Source organism: Phalacrocorax carbo, chromosome 2 (assembly GCF_963921805.1).
Source record: "Phalacrocorax carbo chromosome 2, bPhaCar2.1, whole genome shotgun sequence".
Taxonomy (NCBI): domain Eukaryota; kingdom Metazoa; phylum Chordata; class Aves; order Suliformes; family Phalacrocoracidae; genus Phalacrocorax; species Phalacrocorax carbo.
In genome coordinates this window covers 142877026-142897490 of record NC_087514.1, presented here as the reverse complement: position 1 = coordinate 142897490, position 20465 = coordinate 142877026, and the positions used below count along the sequence as shown (strand labels likewise).

The 20465-nt window shown below is 38.3% G+C and overlaps 1 protein-coding gene across 4 annotated transcripts in view; it reads left to right on the top strand.

The window, feature by feature from the left end:
- CDK14 (cyclin dependent kinase 14) overlaps positions 1 to 20465 on the top strand; it is a 323920-nt gene that overhangs the window by 130544 nt on the left and 172911 nt on the right. For all 4 annotated transcript variants that reach the window (XM_064444644.1, XM_064444647.1, XM_064444646.1 and 1 more), the window contains 2 exons: positions 2128 to 2222; positions 18531 to 18593. In XM_064444644.1, coding sequence (XP_064300714.1) covers positions 2128 to 2222; positions 18531 to 18593 — 158 coding nt within the window. The remainder of the gene's footprint in view (positions 1 to 2127; positions 2223 to 18530; positions 18594 to 20465) is intronic.

The following is a 20465-nucleotide window of genomic DNA, read 5'->3' as shown; positions in this document are numbered from 1 at the left end:
TGTAATATATGGCAGATATTGATTATTGAAGCTGTAGAAGGGGAGAATTGGATATTAGAGAAGATAAGAGTGGGGGAAGGGACTGAAGAGGAAAGACAGTATTTGCAAAGACCTCGGGGTAAGCTGCTTTCAATCTACTGTTTAAGCTTTAATGACCCATACACAGATTTTAACAACAAAGTAATGGCCAACTAGAGGAATTAAAGGCCTCAGGTGATGATCTGAACAGCAAAAGCCGACAGAGGTCGTGAATACTATTACAGTTCGACACAGGCTCTGCTAGGAGGCAGTTTTTATGTTCCCAGTCTCTCTGCATGTATGGTCATTTGACAAAATCTGAGGGAAGAGCTTATAAAAGCTCAGTTACTGCAGGTGAACTCTTGGGGTTTCCCCAAGTTAAAAGTTCTCATTTCTGGTAGAAGGCACCTTTCAGAACAGTTGTTCTGATTATCTGTTGTTTGTACCCATACCTTTTTCAGTAGCAATTTTTCATTGTTGTGCTTTAAAAAACCCCAAGATATCCAAATCTCTCTAAGCCTTTACTCAAGAAATTCTCTAAATTCTAAGATGAGGATCCCATGAAAATTGGGCACAGCTCTTCCTTTGAGAAAAAAACCCTTCTATTTAATTTGTGGAATGTTAAAAGTTCCTAGGGATGCAGTGATTAAATGTTTAAAAGGATTATTTGTAATTGCAATAGCTGATTTACTCATAGTAACTGTACTCATAGTAAATCAGAGCACAGGAAAGATTCCTGTGCTGATTCTCTGAATAGTAAAGAGTTGTGGAATGCAGGCCAAAGCAAGCTCTTTTGAAACATATCGTCACCTCTTCAGCCAGGTTGATGAGTTGCCAAATTCCTGGTCATGGAGCTTGCTTGCAGGTTTGCAACCCTTCATCAAGATATCTGAGATATACTCACTTTGAAGCTGGTCTATGGTATTTTCCCCTTTGCTATAGCGTGCCTAGCATGAACTCCAAAGTTTTCTAGCTGAGGGTGCTTGTAGAGGAACATTGATTCACTGATGCCATGTTGCTATTGTGTTGCTTCCTGGAGTGATCAACTTCTCAGATGGATCTCTTAAAGACTGGTATGAGAGATGATATATACTTATCCTAATTCAAAGCCAGATGACCCCTGGAGTTACTGGAGCAGGAAGGAGCACCCTCAATATGACAGCAAGGGATAGTAGTGCCATGGAAGCTTTGTAGCTTGCATTTTGCACAGTAGTGGAGTGAGACTTTCTTTGACAAAAGAAGAAGGGTGACAGAAGAAAGTTCCATGTTATTCAGTACAGAAATATGCCACTCATTTGCGTGCCTTTATCTATTATTGACTTGCTGTGGAGACTGATAGTCCTGCTCAGATGTATGCAAGAGATGACAAGGCACCAATGACAGAATGACATGTGGCTTGTCAGTATATATTGCTAAAATATGCAATGTCTTGTGAAACGTTAAATATGTAATATGGTATGAACATTAAATATGTATTACGGTGTAAAAGAAATGTGGTGAAGATGATCACCTGGAAGTTCACTAGATAAGTACTCTGAAAACATGAGCTAGTGCTGTTACAAAAATATGGTGAGAAAATACCGTGTGTTTATTCTTATGAGCTACACAAATGGTTCCATCAGACCTGTGTAATGTTTGAGAGAAAGGGAAATTATTGCTTGAAACACTATTGTTAGGATAGATGTTGCACTTTAGAAAGCAGCTCTGTTGTGTTGGGTAGTAAAGATGATGTTTTGAAAAGACATGCTTGGTTTTTATCTGGGACAAAAAATATCTTTGAGTGTCGAAGCAAACTTGGTGTCTGGTTGATCATGTTTAGAGGAGGCTGCATAAGGAAAGCATCTCTAGCTGCAGCTCATTTTTGCCTCAAAATGAGATTGAATTTGACCAACAAGGTGGAGAAAAGAGCACTGAATGGGAAGGCGTGATCTTCAAACACACTGAATGTGTGGAACTCATGGACATAGAAGATACTAAAGTACAACTATTGTTGTCAGGTTATGAACCTCAGATGTCAAAAAAATTGTCCAAGTCACTAAAAAAACCCCAGCCAATCAATATAAAATGTTTTGATCAGTTTAAAGATAACACGTATGTTTTGCTTTTCAGCTTCTCTTTTGAAAGGACTGAAACATGCTAACATTGTGCTGCTTCATGACATCATTCACACCAAGGAGACCTTGACACTTGTGTTTGAATATGTGGTGAGTAAAGTAACTAATGTTCTGGATATGGTCCAGAGTGTATTGAATTTGATGGAAAAGCTCTCTCTACCATGGGTGACCTATGGATCAGGCCAAAATAACCCTTTACTTTCTTCAAGAGAGTGGAGGCTATAAGAGATGATGCTTTGTAGTGGAGTGGGCTAAAAGTGGAAGGCTGGGCTAGACCACATTCAGAGATGGAGATGTGGCTACTAGGGATAGCTCTTGAAGGACCTTATACTGTTCAATTGGCTTTTCAGACTGATTCCTTACTCTGCTTCCTAGTTACAGTTTATTAGAGCTTTTTCTTTACTGATGTGATTGGGTAACTTTTTAAAATAGGTGAGGATAATGTAGGTAAGAAGAACAGGACTGAAATTTTTAACAGGTAGTTCCTTCATCAAAAGCATCTAACAAGTTTAAATGGCTTTTGTTGTGACTGGCTTGTGCATAGTGTCTTTTTGTGAGCAATGTCAGTAAAAAAAGAAGTCCAGCAGATGCAATTTAAAATTTTGGATTATTATTTTTTTGCCATGACTAGTGTTCTACTTACTAATTAAAACTTCAATTTACATAGTACACAGTGTAATGATCTGATTGTGTTCAGAGTATTACTTTCCAAAGTCTTGGGCTTGGCCTCCTAATTAATCTTTTTAGTTTCTCTAAGACAAACATATGGCATTTATGTAGAACTACTTCAGCATTTAGCTGTGGAATTATGCAATGTGCTACCATAATTAACTTCCCAGTTTTCACAGATGGGTCCAAGAACATGTAATTTAAAAGAAACAAATGAGTTTAGAGAAGGCTAGATTTTCAGTATAATATCTGTTATTGTGTTGTAGTCAGTAAGAGACTGCATTTATAAAGTACAGTGATTACTAGTTTTACTCTTAGTACATCCCTACTTAAGACAGATGGAATTGTTTTGTGTGTTTCTTGGGAGCATGCCTTAATTTCTACACGATTGTGCATTGAGCATCTTGTCTGGAGAAGCCATTCACCTTGTCTATTTACATAGAAATGCTGCAGTGTGATAATGTGGGTATTCAGCTACAGGAGCCTGCAGAGCAGTTGCAAGCAACGTGTATTTTTTTTACCTCAGGTATAGGAACATTAATGAAAATTTGATTCCTTTTCTTAAAATTGGTGATTCTTCTGCTTCTGACTTATACACTGAATTAGCATAGCCTTGATATTTAATTTTATGTAGCGGTCAGTGTAGACTTACTTGCATAACTTTACATGAATACATTTTGGAGTCCCTTTTATCAGTGGCTGTTTTTAGCTGCACTCATCAGAGCTGATTCAGAAATAAGTTACATAGAATATGTTTGTCCCTAAAATAGATGTTTTTGTCTACTGTACTGTCAAATTTAATGACTATCTAATGTCAAATTTTTTGATTTTACGTCCAGTAATAGCGATTACAGACTCTGGCTCCCAGCCATTTGTTGTATCACGTTGCTGTCCATGATAAGCATGGACACAGAGTAAGCTTCATGCAGCAACTAGTTCTTCTGGCTTTACTTAGCGGTTTCTTTTTCAACAGGGTGGTGTTGGGATCAACCCTGCTGGTTGTTGCACCTTTATATTCCCATAGTGTTTGGTAGCTATTGAAGCTGTTTCAGGGATCTCATTTAGTAGTGATTTCTAGCAATTGGTCCAAGTAGTATTTTAGTATTTTGGCTGGTGGGCAGAGTCTCTCGAGGTGGTGTTCAGGAAGAAGGGGAAGGATACTTTGCTCTTTCCAACCAGCCCAAGGACTGTATTGTAATGATGATGTAACTTGCTCCTGTGCCTTGAGATGACAGAATTGCTTAACAAAAGTCTGTTTTGGTTGTTAGGTAATGTAAAGTAACAGGCTGATCAAATGGCTAATGTTGTTTGGTAATGCTTACTGCTTGAGAATGCCCACCTAACCTGAACTGAATTCTTGTGGGTGTACATGATACAGGTTTTAATTGCATGATTGCAATGACCCTTTTTTGTTCCTTTTGTCAAAAAGCTCTCATTCAATGCATAATATGAATGTGCAGAGGTAAAAATTACAGTTGCCCATTGAAATCAACCAGCCAAAATTTGTAGACAATGCAATCTAGCTGTGTAATTGGTGTTACTGAGCTCTGTATTTGTAATGTCTGTTCTGGGGTGTGTTTTTTTTAACACCTCTACATGGTTTAGCTCAATAATATGAGTGATCTGTACTGAAATCAGTAGAAATAATCGTGATTAAAATTACACAGTGGCATACATTTTTGAATGACTGAGGCCTAACAAAGCTAAAAGGGGTTGACTTTGATTTGCTTCATAAAGTGAAATCATGGAACTGGTATGCTACTGCCATTAATCACTATTGGCCATTTCAAACGTAGTAAAACCCATTTGAGAGAGATGTCATGATTAAATTAGGGATGGACAGTTAGTGATCCAAGAGTTCTCAGGAAATGGAAACTTTGGGTTGCTAGGTCGGTGATGATTCCTTTGGGAAATTAATACCGATGAAATGTCTGAGGTGTTCAGTTTCAGCATTGACCCTGAAAGAAAAGAATGAAATTTAATTTCATGTAGCACCTTTCATTGCAAAATGCACTGCAGTAATAAGTTAAAAGCTGAAAGCAGAATAGCCTCTGAAAGGAAACATGGCAGTGATTAAATTCTCTGGATACCTCAAATTAGAATTTTTTTTTTTATATGGAAGTCTGTCAGATGAAAACATGACAGAGCTTTTTAACTTTAACCTTGGTGGTCCCCAGAAGCAACAAAAGTCAATCTTTAAAAATTCTATCTGACAGTTGAAGATCAGGAGAAGCTCGTTCTCCGTATAAACATTTTGGTGGTGAACGTGAAGCTGTAGGTTTCTGTGGGAGAAGGGGGACGTGCTCCTTTTGAATGAAAGAACTTAACTGAAAATAGTTTAGTGTATACAGTACCTTGTTAGTAGGGCATAATTTCTTTGTATGCTATGGTAACTCTTATATCTGCTATGAATGTTGTTGGCCATTCAAGCATACTGGAAAGGGAGGCAAGAGCTCAGTTTTATCACTGGGTGACTAAGAGCTCATTGCGTGAGGAGTTTTGAGGGTGAGCTGTGTGGAATCACCTCTACAAAACCTGAAGGGCTGATAGTTTTTCATGTATGAATGATAGAGAAAATTATTTCTCTGTAGTTAACTGGGATATCCTAAAATTTGAAATTTTGACATATTTTGCATACAGTATCTGAGACTGCAGTGGCTTCCAAAAGAAAAAGGTCAGTTCACCTTTGCAGTTCAGTGGAGGAGTATGGCTGTTCGCATAAGCTTTGTTCCCCTCCTCCCCAGGCTCTGTTTAGTTGTTAGTTTATGTGACCTTGTGGGTGTGCCAGCTGTAGTGCAAGTGTCATCGAAATAGTCAACTTTGCCTAAGGAAATGATGAATTTTACAGGTGAGATCTCAGACATATTGAGAGATCTTTGAAGATGGGTTCACATCTGTTCATTCTAAAATGATCATTAGCTGCTACTATTTTTTTTTTTTCATTTGTTTATTTAAAAGGAAGATTACTGTGTTTAGAAAAACTTAATTGCTGAAGGCAATCCTAACCAATACATATTGCTATAGGCTTGGTAGAATGATAATGAGGTTTTTAGTATTATGCATAATTATGTAAGTATATTATTATCAATAAATGAACCAGTAACTTATCCTGTTCCTGGCATATAAAAGAGAGCTTCTATAGCTGTACTTTGCTTTATGCTTTCAATATTTATGAACTAGATTTGAAACAAGAACAGACACATTTATAATTGGAAGTATGAGTAATGAGTAATATTATTTCTGCCTCAACAGTGAAAAAGCTCCAGACTAATCTATTAGTGTAATTTAAACCCAAGCATTTTCAATTACCTTGTCTACTTTAATCTTTGTGTATGTTTTTCCTTCTTAAAAATTACTTTCCATAAAAGAAAGTGTAATTCTCACTGCTTCATTACAGCAGCTAAAATAGGTTGCTATACAATGAGATGTCTTAATAAAGTTCATTAGTTACATTTTCCTCCCATTTCCTGTAAGAAAAAACCAGGTGTGTGTTTCTTACTTTAACGCTGATTGGAAATTGAAATATATACTGCTTATCAGAGTTAAGAGTTACAGAGCTGAAGTTTCAAAACCTGAGATTTTGTGTTTGTTGTGGGACATCTTAGAAAAATGTTATGCAAGGAAATGGTCAACACTCATTACCTAAAAGGATAAAATTTTTTTTGCATTGAACATTTTAAATTTCTTATAATTTTTGATAATTTGAATCAAAAACTATTATTGGTTTTCTGTTTTAGTTTATTTTATTAGGGAACATGTGTTGAAAATAAAGGTATTAGTTTCATCCGGCATTGCTCATTTGTGAAAACAAAAATGCCACATTATTTTAGTGGATGAGAGAGCATGGAAAATCAGTAGAGTCCTGGAACTACTTTTGAGCTCTTATCACTGGGATCATTCAGCAGTGCTTAATACCTGGAGGAAATTAGGGAAACTGGGCAGAAGAACGAAGGAGGAGTCTTCTAATCCTTGATGGAGAGTGAAACATATTTGGAGGCCGCATTACCTTATTTTCATGAGGAGTGAAAGGATGGGCAATTTTCATCCCGTTTGAGGTCAAGATGCTTGTCCAGCTGTGGTAGTAATGACTGAAAGCTAGTGAAGCTCTGCAAAGAGCCAGATGCCTCCTGCCACCCTCTTGGCAGACACCCCTGCCTGTCATGAAAGTCTTGTCCACCCTGGGAAGGAGTGGAGCTGTTGAGGGCTCCCAGAATGGCAGTAGTGGAATTTGGTACTTTCCATTTGCCTTGACTGAAGAGGGAGCCATTGCCCTGTTGGTTTAACCCCTGCCTCATGCCCCAGGCTTGCCCAAGTTGCTTTACTTAAATTGCAGTCAAAAAGACGACAGAACAGAGAGAAAGGAAATCTCCTACTATTGAGAAGAGGCAGTAAGGGAATACTGCTCTTGGAAAGCCTTGTTTTTTGGGTTTTAATGAGCAGATCAGAGACAGGAGCTGCTGATGTCCAAGTATAGGTAGGAAATACAAACAAAGTCAGCTTTGGGAGGTAGGGATTCAGAAGGGATTTCAGAAGGAAATTGGTGCTTTGCTGAGAGGTAAAGACTGTGCCAGATATGTGAATCAGCAGGAAAGAAGGAATGAAAATTTGTATTTAAATTTAAATAAAAATACTTCAGCTAGACTAAGAGGTTTACGCAGGTCTAGCGAGAGAAGGAAAGATGTTACTCAGCTTCCCTCATCATCCTGACTTTGCAGTATCTCACAAAGGTTGTGTAGACTTCATGTGGAGGGTGCATACTAATGACTAGATATGTTTATTAGATTAATCAAGATTTACAATCCAACAGACTAGGAGGCTGTGTGTATCTGTTTGTCTGTTCTTTGTACAATTTACTGATGATTTTTATAACCTTACCAAATATTGATTGGATTTGCAGTGTGCTTTGCACAGTTTAATAATTACCAACTATTATTTATTCTTCTTTTTATTAATAAGTGTATTCAGTATAAGTATTTAAAAAAACCCACAACACAATCAAAGCATAAAAACCACTGACAGTTGAGCTGACAGAACAATGGAAATTACGTGAGGCAGTCTGTCTACTGGGAGATCTGAATTAGTTCTTTCCTAAATTACAGATAAAAATTTCAAACATCATTGCAGTCTATCAAAAACACATACATGTAGTAAGATGCTTATGCCAGTGATAACACTCTACTCAATACAGGTAAGGCCACCACCCAAAATAGTAAGCTTGTACACGCAAGGAAAACATGAATCAGCTGGAGATCTGATGGGGGAGAACCAAGAATGAGCAAGCCTAGAATAAAGGCTTCTGACGAAAAGTCGAAGTAGGGCTGTTTTGAGTTGGACTAAAAAGGATGGGATGGTTACAAACCTTTAAAAATACAATAAAGGCAGTGACCTATTTCCCTGTCAATGGTAAAGAGGATTAAAACGAAACTCTGAAATTGCAGTAAAGAGGAGGAAGATTAAATTCGAGGAATGCCTCTTTAATGGTAACAATAGTAAAGCACAAAGGAAGCCACTCTGGGGTGATGGTTTCTCTAATACTGGGAGTCTTTAGGAACAGGTTAGACAAATAATCAGCAAAATGACGTCAATGATAGTAGATGTAGGTAAGTTGATTTTCTTTTCATTTTGAGATCCTTTTTATGTGTATCTTTTTGCATCTTAATTTTTATCAGTTAAATATGAATATTTGTAGTCTTTCAGTGAAGTTAATACACTGTTACTTTCCTGTATCAGGAATTGAAGAAAAAAAGGTCAATATATTTGTCTACTTTAAACAAAATGTTTTTAAAATTCCTTCTAGTTTTAGGTTGTTGTTGTGTGGGGTTTTTTGGGTTTTTTTTTTGTTTTTTTTTTTTAAAGTAACTGATTATTTCTAAGTTATAAATTTCTGGACAGCTCTGCCATCAGTAATATTCTGGTGGTATCCCACACATTCCTTATCTTTTAATCTCGGTAATAAACTGGCATTGTCCAAGTCCCTCTGAGGTGAAACCTGACAATATCTCAACTCACACTAGAGACTGTCCAATCTAATTAAACTTTTTTCTCAGGCTCTTTAATAATGTGGGTTGTAACTGCTGTTTAATTCCTCTTAATGAGAAGCTCTGCTTTATTCAGTGCAGATTGAAAAAACAAGCAAACAAACAAAGCGCCAACCCAAACCTGGCTGTTTGGAGAGTGATGATTGCCATAATGCTAAATCTTAAAAATAGATTTTTTTCTCCCTGAACTAGCAGTATGCAGATTTGTAATAATTTAATCATATTGATATAGAAATAAGTCTATGAAATCTTTAAAAACAGAAACTTGGGTTGAGCAATTCTGGCAAAATCATCATCATCATCATCCAGGAGTCAGAATGAAGTGATCAGCAATTGCAGATATATTCATAATATGTTTATAGTTTTATGATATAAAAAAATAATTAAGAAATGGTGAATAAGAGGAATCAAGACTCAAGCTTGAGTAATAAACAGAGTCAACACTTGAAAGTTGAAAAGGCCTATTAATTTTTTTTGTTTGACTGCTTTGAGTAAAGAGGATATAATCCATGGAAGCATCGTTTTTGTTTTGTGCACCTTGCAGCCTGAACAGCAATTTTCCCTGTAAAATTTTTATTAATCTTTCGATCATTAGGAGGCATGGCAGAAAACAGCCACTCAGCCAGTGTGAAGAGAGGTCTACCATAGGATGCCAAAGCTTTTAGAAAAGTTGTCTGTGCTGCTTTTTTCCTGCCCTGAAGATGGCATTTTTTTGCAGCCCAGCACACCACCATAGCAAAGGCCTTTGTGCCAGCTCAGCTTGTGTCGATATGTCTATAGCATCCGCCACCAGTACTGCGCCAGTATTAGTGTGGATATCAACGTAGTGTGGCTCTATGTGGACTGTCAGCCTCCCTGCTGCGTATGTGTTCTGCTTACGTGGTCCTGGAGTGTGAACTCTCACCATGAACTTAGGAGTATCTGCTATGCTCTAATGACAAACTCTTTGTATCTTAAAAAAAAGTTGGTGGGTTTTTTTGTATATGTGGATATAGTGGATATAATGGTCAGTGCTGTGGAAACCTAATGATTTAGCAAATTAAAGAAAAAGTGCACATGCACATCTGTGTGAGCACATGTATTACAACTTGCTCAGCTTGTATAAGTTGTCTCAACCTGGTTGACTTCAGGGACTCTAAGTCCATCACAGTTTACACAAGCTGACGATCTGCTGCTAGGTTTTGATCATACTAAACAGGAATTCCTACTGATCTTTGAGGTGTCATTCCTTTGTTAAAATGATCTCACGAAATTAAGTGTTTCCTGTCTCTTTAACCTGATTTACTAAGAAAACAAGGCCGATAAAATTATTAAGGTGGCCAGATGATAAGGAAGAGGGAAAACTGGCATCTCTAGAAAACTGGATTTTGTAATCTCTCAGTTCATTCAGGGGTTCTTTCTGCAGCCGTGTCTGTCTCCCTCATCAGAGTCACAGACCAGATTGCTCTCTGTGCAATGAACATTTCATTATAAATATGTGTTTTCTAATAGCACAAACTGCATTCCCTTTTCACTCTGGGGTTTTCAGGTAGTTTTGTATGTGTATTATGTACTTCCCCACCGCCCAGCCTCCTTTTCTGTATGGTATTGTTCATGCGTTTTGAAGTGTATTTGTCTTTGTTGACAGTGTGAGAGAAATCCAAGGCACTAGAAACATCTGTTAGCAAAGTTGTTTTCATTAAATGTGTCTTGTGGGGTGTTTTTTCTTCTTTTTGAATCCCTAATATCTGTCTTTCTCCTGCTGCTCAGCCCAGCTGGTGCTGTTGCCTTCTGGAAGTGGCTTAGGTATCACCCAGAGGTAGCTTACAGGGTATTTTTTGTTAGCATGGCTAACACTGTGTCGTCTCATAGAGGGAAAAGATTGAATTATAGAAGGCCATAGAAATACTTGAAAATGAGAGTCTATGACACTTTAAACTAATTTCATGTTGCTGGTATTTTCAAAAGTGTGGTGCGGTAATCTGCAGAGCGCTTAGGTTGGAGGATACATGCCATTTAAACAGAATTAACTTTTCTTTGTTCTCCTGTCACTTCAAATATTCTACTGCCTGTGCTTTTATTGGTAAATTATATTATCAGTTTAAGAATTTGTTGGTGACAAAAAGGGAAGTGTTTTAGTCCGTAAAACTGCTAGGGCATAAATAATGTGTGCTCTCCTTTGAACAGAGAAGAATAGCTCACAACAGCCTCGCTGCCTCAGTGGAGCTGCACAATCTGTCTGCTGCATGATGGCATCGCCAGCAGCCAAATACTCCCGTTTTTGTTTTAATGGAAGGGTTCTTTCACATTGCTGGTTTTACATGATGGGAATGTGGTTGGAAATGCTTCCTGTTCCATTCAAAAGCCCCAGGCTCTCCGTGCATTTCAGCTTCAAAAATGACAGCTGAAACCAATTAGGCAGAATTATGGGACAGCTAAGTCACATGGAGATTTATCATGACCGAGGAAGAGGAGGGAAAGAGAATGTATTGCATGGGAAGTAGAAGTGACTAATTTAATTAGAAGAGAATGACAGTCATGTTATTATTATGGAAAAAAGGCTGGCAAAGTAGAGCTCCTTTCATGTCACCGGCCGTGCCTTTGAAAGGAGACATCCTGCCCTTTGTCTGAGCACGTTTGTGTTTGGTAACAGTCTCTGATTTCTGAGCAAGATAGTTGAGCAAAATAGTTGATGTGAAAGCAAAACACTGAGCATATCTGAGGACATTTGTAGCTTGTGGTTTACTCATCTATTCATAATCAGAATTCCTTCTTCAGGAGAAGAGGGGAGGAGTCTGAACTATCAACATTTGTCTCTTTTTTTTTTTTTTTTTTTTTTTTTTTTTAATGTTTGCATACTCTCTTTATTCCAGAAGTAAGATTCAAAGTATATAAACCTTGCTTCAGCTGTATAAATATCAGCCTGGGTTCTTTTCCCTTCAGCAGATGCTTGTACACAGTATGCCCACAAAAATGAACACGCATGTGTCTACTAACATAAACCAGAGTCTTGCTGAATAGAAATGACCTTCATACACTTATACACAGCCACAAGTTCAAAGCAAAACACCAATTAATTTCTTCATGTGAGCCTGGAGACAATATTTTGTAGGGTTAATGAAACTATGAAACTTTTTGTGGTATTGTCATGGTAGTTGATGGTGTGGGGGAGAAGTGTTTGAAAAGCATTGCAGAGAGAGTCTGAGCAAGCATTGTGGGTTTTTTGGGGTTTTTTGTTTGTTTGTTTTGGTTTTTTTTTTACTATGGTTTTTTTGTGTTCCTTGACTCAAGCTTGATTTTGCGTAATCCTTGTACAACTTTGTTGATTTTTATTTAGACTCTGAGCAGTTGTGTTGGATAAGTAACTTAATCTCTCCCTCATTTTCATGTACCTGTAGGACTTGTACTTTTCTCCATCATAGGAAGGAAAATATTTGAAATTCAATGAAGTTTGGGTCAAAAATGGGCATTGGCTGATGTGCTTCTACATAGAGGTTGGGGAAGAGGAGGATGGTTGAACTAGCACAGCTGAGCATGAGTTTCCTATTTCCTGTCCTAGGAGACATTGTGCGGTCTCTGGTCTAACCAGAACTTGTGCCATCTACTCCAGGAAGGGTCAGGGGCTTCCTAGTGGAAGTCTTATTACTTGAGATGTGCACTGAGAAAAGGGTTTGTGGTTTAACTTGCTGAGAGAAGGTAGCACAAAGGCTTAACAGAGCCTGCTCAAGGACATGTAGCTGTGTGTGCTGGAACCCTGAAGTCAAGTCACAACCCTGGATCAGTGATCTTCTGGCATGATTTAATAAAATACAATTATTTGAAGAAGTAAGATGCCAAAGTCTGCCTCAGGTTGTCTATGTTTATGTATATGTTTATTTTTAATTTCAGCCATACAGCATGGGCTTGGAATTTGGAGAATAGGTAGCCTTTGTGCTGTGGGTGGCATTGAGCTGCTATTTTGAAAATTGCCCCAAGTTTGGTCAAGTGATAGGCTTCAGAAAAATTGTCATTTGTACTTAAGAACTATGTCTTTGAGGACTCCCCTTCTCCTCTCAAAGACTTGGCTTTAGACTTTCACTTCAAATATTGTAGTTTGTGTCCCTAAAGGAAGTGAAATTGTTTCTGGGGGATGCAGTAGTGGGAGGAGAGATCAAATTGTTCATGTAAAGCATAACAGATTTTGCACAAAATATTGTGTTAGTGAGGTGGCAAAGGCAAGCTCTTAAAATTAGAGGACACCAAGATAAAGATGACCTGTGCAGTCTCCTTTGCCATCCCTGTGGAAGAGCCTGTTGTGCAGCTCTGCAGAGGGAGGACTGTGTGGTGAAGGCATGTGGTGGTTGTTGAACTTTTCTCATTTTTGTGGCTGTTGGAACTAGGGTGTCTTCTGGGGTTCCTGCCTCATTCAAAGTATCATTTCAAGATAAGGTAGGTAATACTGCTTGTAGAGAGCTGGGTTCCATCCCTGCTATGTTGGGAATCGTCGTCACCATACAAATTGCTGTCATTGCAATTCAGATATGACCAACTTCTGCTATTCAGCATGAGATTCTCAGTCTCCCTTGCAAAAGCATTATACAGTCACAGCTGTAACTGAAGTCAGTCAAAACATAGAAGGCGAGATAGTGCCAAATACTCTGAAAAGTCAAAACCAAAGTGCTTTAAATGGAGTTGCCCAAATCAGTGGTACTTAAGACTTTTTTCCTCTTTGCTTCAATTCCCTTCTTGACAAAAGGGAATAATGCCACGTCTCCCCTGGACTGCTATAGCAATAAGCAGGGAAGGAAAGCCTGTGAGATTAATATTTCTGCCTTCAAAGTAGTAAATAAGCCAGAGACTGCAACCTGCATGGAATGGGGAAAAAAAACCCAAAACATAAAAACAGCCCATCTGTTCTGTAACCAAGTACCTCCTAATCTGTTCAGTGAGTATGTCTAATCCTATGAGGGGAAAAACGTATCTTGTTACACATTTAAAAAGTTATCATAATGCACTTTCATTGGGCAAACAAAAGGTTGGATAAATGCCATTAATTCTGGACTTCCCTAGCTTTTGAGTTCTTCACTATGGAAACTTGTTTTATCTCTGTTTATTGTTTATGTGTAGCTGTTATGAACAGATGAGTAGTAATAGTTTATTTGTACATATAGCTGTTGGTAAAATGGTGGACTGTTAAGAGCAGGAATTAATGGGATTTTGAATTTAAGATAAAATATGTGTTCTGTCAGCATGGGATTACTTGTGATTTATGTGTATTGGGGATTAACAGCATGGCTGATAGAGTAGTTAAAAGCTGGCTCAAAGCAGAATTGGTCTGCCAGGGTCTGCCTGGTATCAGGATGTGTGTGACGAATATTTGCAATTACTTGGAAGTCTCTGTATTGCATTCCCACAGTATCCTGCTTCCCTGTGAGGTGTCCTCACCCTCTGAGACAATAGAGAAAGGACTGTAAAAGGTGTGTTAGTTTGTTTCTTGTCTTCCTACATTGTTTCAGGATAGTTTTATGTTATTGCCAATATGTAATTGTATCTTGAATTTTCCTTTAGGGTATATATTTTATTAGACCAAGGTGGTAATCACAGCAAAGACCCTAGTGTCAGAGTATGGCATGCTGTTATCTGCAGCTACTGTCCCACCTGGGAAAGCGTGTTGCTTTCTATCTTGAAATATAGCATGAAGAAAAAAACTCCATTCATCTATATGGTACCAATTTCATGGAATAGCATTAGAAAACTGCGTTCATCCAATTTGCTCTCTGTTTTCTTTTTTAATGCTTTCTTGAAACTTTCAGGCATGTTGTTATCTTCAATGTCAGATGAGCATACAAGCACTGGAGCAGACGCCCACCAAAAGGGAAAACAGGTTTAGAAAGAACTGTCCCTGCAGCACTGTTAGCTTTCCTGGCTATACTAATCCTTAATTCAATGTGCGCTGAGTCCCTACCGTGGAAAAAGAAGAGCAGCTGATGCTGCCTTTGCTGCACCACTATGTGTTTTTTGGGTGTGGCTTTTTTGTTGTTGTTGTTGTGGTTTGGGGTTTTTTAATTATTATTTTATTCTTTGTTTGTTTTTGTTTTGGTTTGGTGTTTTCCATGTGTATGTGTTTGTTTTGTTTTTTTGAAGTGAGGAACAATGTACTGTAACTTTATAAGTTGCTTTCTCAGATGGTACTTTAGTGTTTAGTTGCTTTCATGAGGAGGACTGTAACTTAGTTTTATGAGGGCAAATTCTTGAAAGATTTGAAAAGAAAAGGACCTTCTGGTTACTGTCTGAATGAAGATTTGGTAGAGGTTTCTCTGTGTCTGTAGCATGTGTGTGGGAAAAAACATAGATGCCAAAAGAATGCTGCACAATTGACTCTGTAAGGTTTCCAGGATTCTGTAGAAATTGCTGCTTACACTGAATTTTAGGTAATGCAAGCAACTGGTTTTTGAAGGAGAGAACTACTGATGCAGAAGATTGTAACAGGCTATCAGTTGTCCTGGTCCTTGGGGTAGGAAGAAGAGGCAAATGATGCATAGCACAAACAGGATCATCATTGATATTCACGTATGGAGGAAATGCATCCAAATAATAACTGAAATATAAGTGGAAGAAAATGGTGTTATCATCATAATTCATTACAAGTATATTGGAAATAAAAACATGACTTATTGCTGTTCCTAGTAATGTGACTCTGAAGAGGATGTTCTTAGAAAGCTTTTGGTGAATAGAAAGGTGCAGCTAGTGGGCAGCTGGGGAGCTGGGACTTCAGGGATGGGACCTTCAGAAGTAGCACTGGGTTTGTCTTCCTCTGGTCTGGTTTCTGTTGGTTGACTAGTTGCAAATCATAGATTTGCAATCAATAGAAGGTGAAGGAGGCAGTACGTTTCCCACCTACCAGGTTGTCTGTCACCCACAAAGGCTGGAAGACTGAACTGTGGGGAAATAATAATCCTCCTCCTCCAGCCAGCCCATGTGAGGGAGCGTGCTGTTTGGGGGCTGTGACGGGTTTGTCTGAGGCACCGAGAAAAAGATGGGACAGTGCTGCCCTGTCACCCAGCTGGGTTTTCTAAAGCAAAACTTCAGACTCTTTAAACTTCTCCCAAACACTGCAGATCCTAGCACTATTCAAATATTTGTATTTATTTTCAAGAGAATGTGTTATTCCACTAGGCTGGCATTTATCTTCAATAACAGATAACCCGTTAAAATGGGGGGAATCACCCAAACTTCTTGTTTCACACCAGCCATCACCTGTAGTAATGGTATTTCAGCTGATATTTTGCCAGAAGCAGACTCTTGTTCTGGGGTTAGTACTCAAACTGTCAGTTTTTCCAAACAAATGACAAGCAGATGACTAGCAGACGACTTTGTTCGAATATCTTTCCTTGGTGTTGATACAGTAAAACAAGACAAAGCTGGGTAATGCGGTGATGCATACCAAAGGATGACCGATCCATTTCTGGCACGGCTTATTGATACAGTCCCAGAAAACTAACTGGCAGAATAGAAGAGGAATACGTACCACAAAGTGGCTAAAGATTTTACAGAAACTAGGAATAAGTCTTTAAGCTAAGCATAGACTTTATGCAAAATGTACTTCAGTGACAGTAACTATTCACTGGTACAGGTGTATTTTTTATTTTTTTCTTTGTAAATGCATTCACTGATGTGGTATCTATCAAATGAAGTATTGCTTGCCATAGCTTGTGTGTTCGAAGAAGCTCTGTTGTGTTGTATTTAGTGTGCTTTGTCTGAGTGTGCCCTCTGCCCTTGTGATATGTGATACTCACACTGTTCATTTTGGGGCTCAAGTAATTTCCTGCAGTGAGGGCACTCACTCTTTTGATGCTAGGTAAGAATTCCTGAAAAAAGGTGTGCTAGTGCACAACCTAATCAACCAGTGCATCTTATGTCATTGCAATGTCAATTCAACATGCACAGTGTGTTTTTGTAGTTTATGACTCCAGAAGAGAAGATTATCCAGAACAGTTGTGGCTAGCATGAATTTTGTGTCTTAGAAGGTGGGAACTTTCCTATGTATCCATCTGCAAAAGAGCACTAGAGAATAGCGCCTGGACTCAGAAATGCTGCACAGAGAAACCGTTCTGCTATGTCAAAGTCAGCTTTTGTCCAAATATCCACCGTGAAAACTGTCTGTATTTAGTTGGGCTGTATGTGAGGCAGGTATTGCCAAGTAGCTTTTCGAGGAATGCTGGATGATTTTTTGCCAGATGTGTTCAGAAACCAGATGTGGAAGGCAGTGTCAGTCTCTGAGTTTTTGGTGGTTAATCTAGAGCATAGTTTTGCTTTGTTTATTCTGAACATAATTCCAGAAGTTGAGATGTTCAAACAAATCCAAGAAGAAACATGTCACTTCACTGATAGCGTGCTGCTGAGTGGTAGGAAAGTGAAGAAATGCAAGAAAAAATTCAGAGAAAATAGTGTTTCCATAGTTAGAGTAATAAATACTTATTAAGAATAACGTGAGTCTATACATTGCAAGCCTCTTATTTTCTGAAGAGATTTTATGATATATTTGAAGAAAATATAGGCAGCCATGAAGCGAAAACTTTGAGTCTTCAGTGAAGCTGTTTTCTAAAGTAGTTGTAATTAATATCTGTACGTGTGCATAATACATGCTGCTTTTTGAGCTGGAATGTACCGGTCAGTACTCTGATTCACAATGCCTTTCAGATTTATTTTCTGAACCATTGAGCCTTCTTAATCTAGGATCATGTCGTGATTTTGGCTGGGATAGAGTTAATTTTCTTCCTAGTATTTGGATTTAGTATGAGCGTAATGTTGCTAACACACTGTTGTTTTGGTTGTTGCCAAGTAGTGCTTACACTAGTCAAGGACTTTTCCAGCCTCCCATGCTCTGTGGGGTGCACAAGAAGCTGGGAGGGGGCACGGCCAGGACAGCTGACCCCAACTGGCCAAAGGGATATTCCATAGCATAGGACGTCGTGCTCAGTATATTAACTGGGGGGAGTTGGCTGGGGGCAGCGATCGCTGCTTGGGGACTGCTGGGATGTCAGTCGGTAGGTAGTGGGTGGTTGCATTACTTGTTTTTCCCTGGGTTTGGCTTTTTCGCTTTTTTCTCTCTCGTCATTTTCCTTTTCATTTATGTTGTTGTTGATGATGATGTTTTTTATTATCATTATCATTATTATTATTATTATTAAACTGTTCTTATCCCAGCCCATGAATTTTCTTACTTTTGCCCTTCTGAATCTCTCCCCCACCTCACTGAGGTGGGGGCATAAGCAAGCAGCTCTCTGGTGTTTATCTGCCTGCCATGTTAAATCACAACAGATTACCACGAGATTATATTTAAAAGGCAATGTTTTCTTGTGAATAATGAGTAGCAGCATTTGAGGTTCTCCCTTTAAGTTCTTCCTCTTCTCTCCAGATATATTACTTTTATGGTGTTGATGGTGATATTGTCTTTACAAGGTATAAAATGATACTAAAATTCAAGTAATTAATTTACCATATGCAGGATGTTAAGGGGGAAAAATTAATTTACGTTTGGTGAATATTCATATCAGCCAAGTTACCAAGGTTGTTAAATAGAATGGAGTGTAAAGGTACAAGTATGTGTGTGTACATATGTGGCTGAAAAATCTTATTTTCCTTTTGTTCTGTCCACTCCTAAGTAGAAGGATATTTATTGCTGCATTCATACAGATATTAATACACTTTTTTCCATCTGACTTTCTTTTAGCACACTGATTTATGTCAGTACATGGACAAACACCCTGGAGGGCTTCATCCAGAAAATGTGAAGGTAAGAGGCAAAAAGAGCACACATGCAAGGCAAACGCAGTAACAGTAACTTTGTGTAAAATGTCATGTCAGTTGTTTCATATAAATGGATTATTAGCTAGAGGGAAAATGATTGGCATATGAACTAAATTTCAAAGTATTTTTCTTTAAAAAAAAACAAACTACAAACAAGTATTTGAACATTCCCACAAAAGAACTTGTGAAGTCTGTAAAGTTGATACAGAGCCAGAATATATGAGTAAATACTGTTACAGTGTTGGTAACCCCTCCCCTCCATTCAAACATTTGCTCTTAAAACAAGGCAATACTTCCCTGAAACCCCTAAGTAAACTTGCTTTAGGCTGTCAGTGCTAGATCTCCAGTGAGGTAAGTCATTATAGGCTCACCAAGTTTGAGGGAATTGTAATGAATTATATTAGCTGAATATACTGCTTTTTATATGAGCATATAAAATCTTCCCTAATCTTTTTGCTCACTTATTTTGATGAAGCATTCTCACAGCTGATCTTACTTGTTAAAAGATTTTTCCTTCTAAGGTAGACACTGAGAATCATCATGCAGGAAGGAGGGAGTTTAGGTGCAGGATTTAATGGAAAGATAGATTGGTAGAGATTTGATCCAGTTACTTTCTGGGAAGTCAGCCAGATGATTTTAGCATCAAATGGAAGCCAATCAGACATGCAGAATGTGCCGTGTGTGTATAGATCACCCAGATGATATTTTTTACACGTGTCTTGCACTTTAACATCAGTCCCATTGTTGTTCTACTTTGGAAGTGTTTAAATCTTCACTTGTCATACTGAGAGCTTTATTTCAGTATTTAGTTTCTTGAAATTGAGAAGTTAATGGAAAAAAATAAATACCTCTTTCCTGGAAAACTCAAAAGGACTGTTTGGTTTAAGGAAAGAAAATATTTTAAAACGAGGAAAGAATTTTTTTTTCACTAGCAGATCATTGTTGTATGTCAGCTAGTTTTGTAACTTAGATTAATTTTCTGTGTTCTTTCACTGAAAAGTGGCATTTAGAACATATGAAGTTAGACAAGAACGGCTGCCATCTAAAAACAAATTCAGAAAAATTCTTCCTTACTGCATATGTTTACCCAAACTGAAAAAAAAAATTCTTTTTGAAAATACATGATGTGTATGCTGCAAGATAGCATCCTTGTGATATATGACTGTCACTCAGGATTTTGGTAGCGTGGACAGGGAAAGCCCATGAGTGTCCTCCCAGTGCCAGCTTCATAGTGCCTCCATGAGTGTGGCACTTCAAAATGGCTGAAGGTGGGTGAAGTGGCACCTGCTTTTTGACTACTAAAACTTTCGAGCTTTCTTCACGGCTCGGTTTCCTAAGCAGCGTTTCACGTGCTGAATGTGCTCATTAAAACAACGTTTTTGTGTTTCATTTCCCTGTGTAGATACTTTTACTTTCGGCTCTCTAAGGTTTGGGATAAACTAAGGCTGGCTTTAAAAGTTACTCGTGCTGCTTCATATTTGTAAGACTAATCCAAGGCTGCGGTGCTGTATAGCTTGAGATCTAATGTGCAGTAGTCATTGTAGCCATAATTGTTCCCCGCTGAGAGGACATCGTAATTCATATAACTGTACTTTTTCTCGATTGTATCAAGGCCTAGTGAGCTTGTCGTTGAGGGGGATAGGCATACGCAGATAGTTAGGCTTGCTAATGCGTCGCTCCTCTAAATCCTGAGATACCTGTCTTTCAAAACAGGAGCTGAGGAGGGAACTGCAGCGGCAGCATTTTCCTTTCAAATTTTGCTGTGTGTATTCCATGCAGTGTTCAGCAACACCTCTGAAGCTTATGGGCACATTAGAAATATTTCTTTAAGTAGCCAAGCGTAGAGTCCTGATGTACA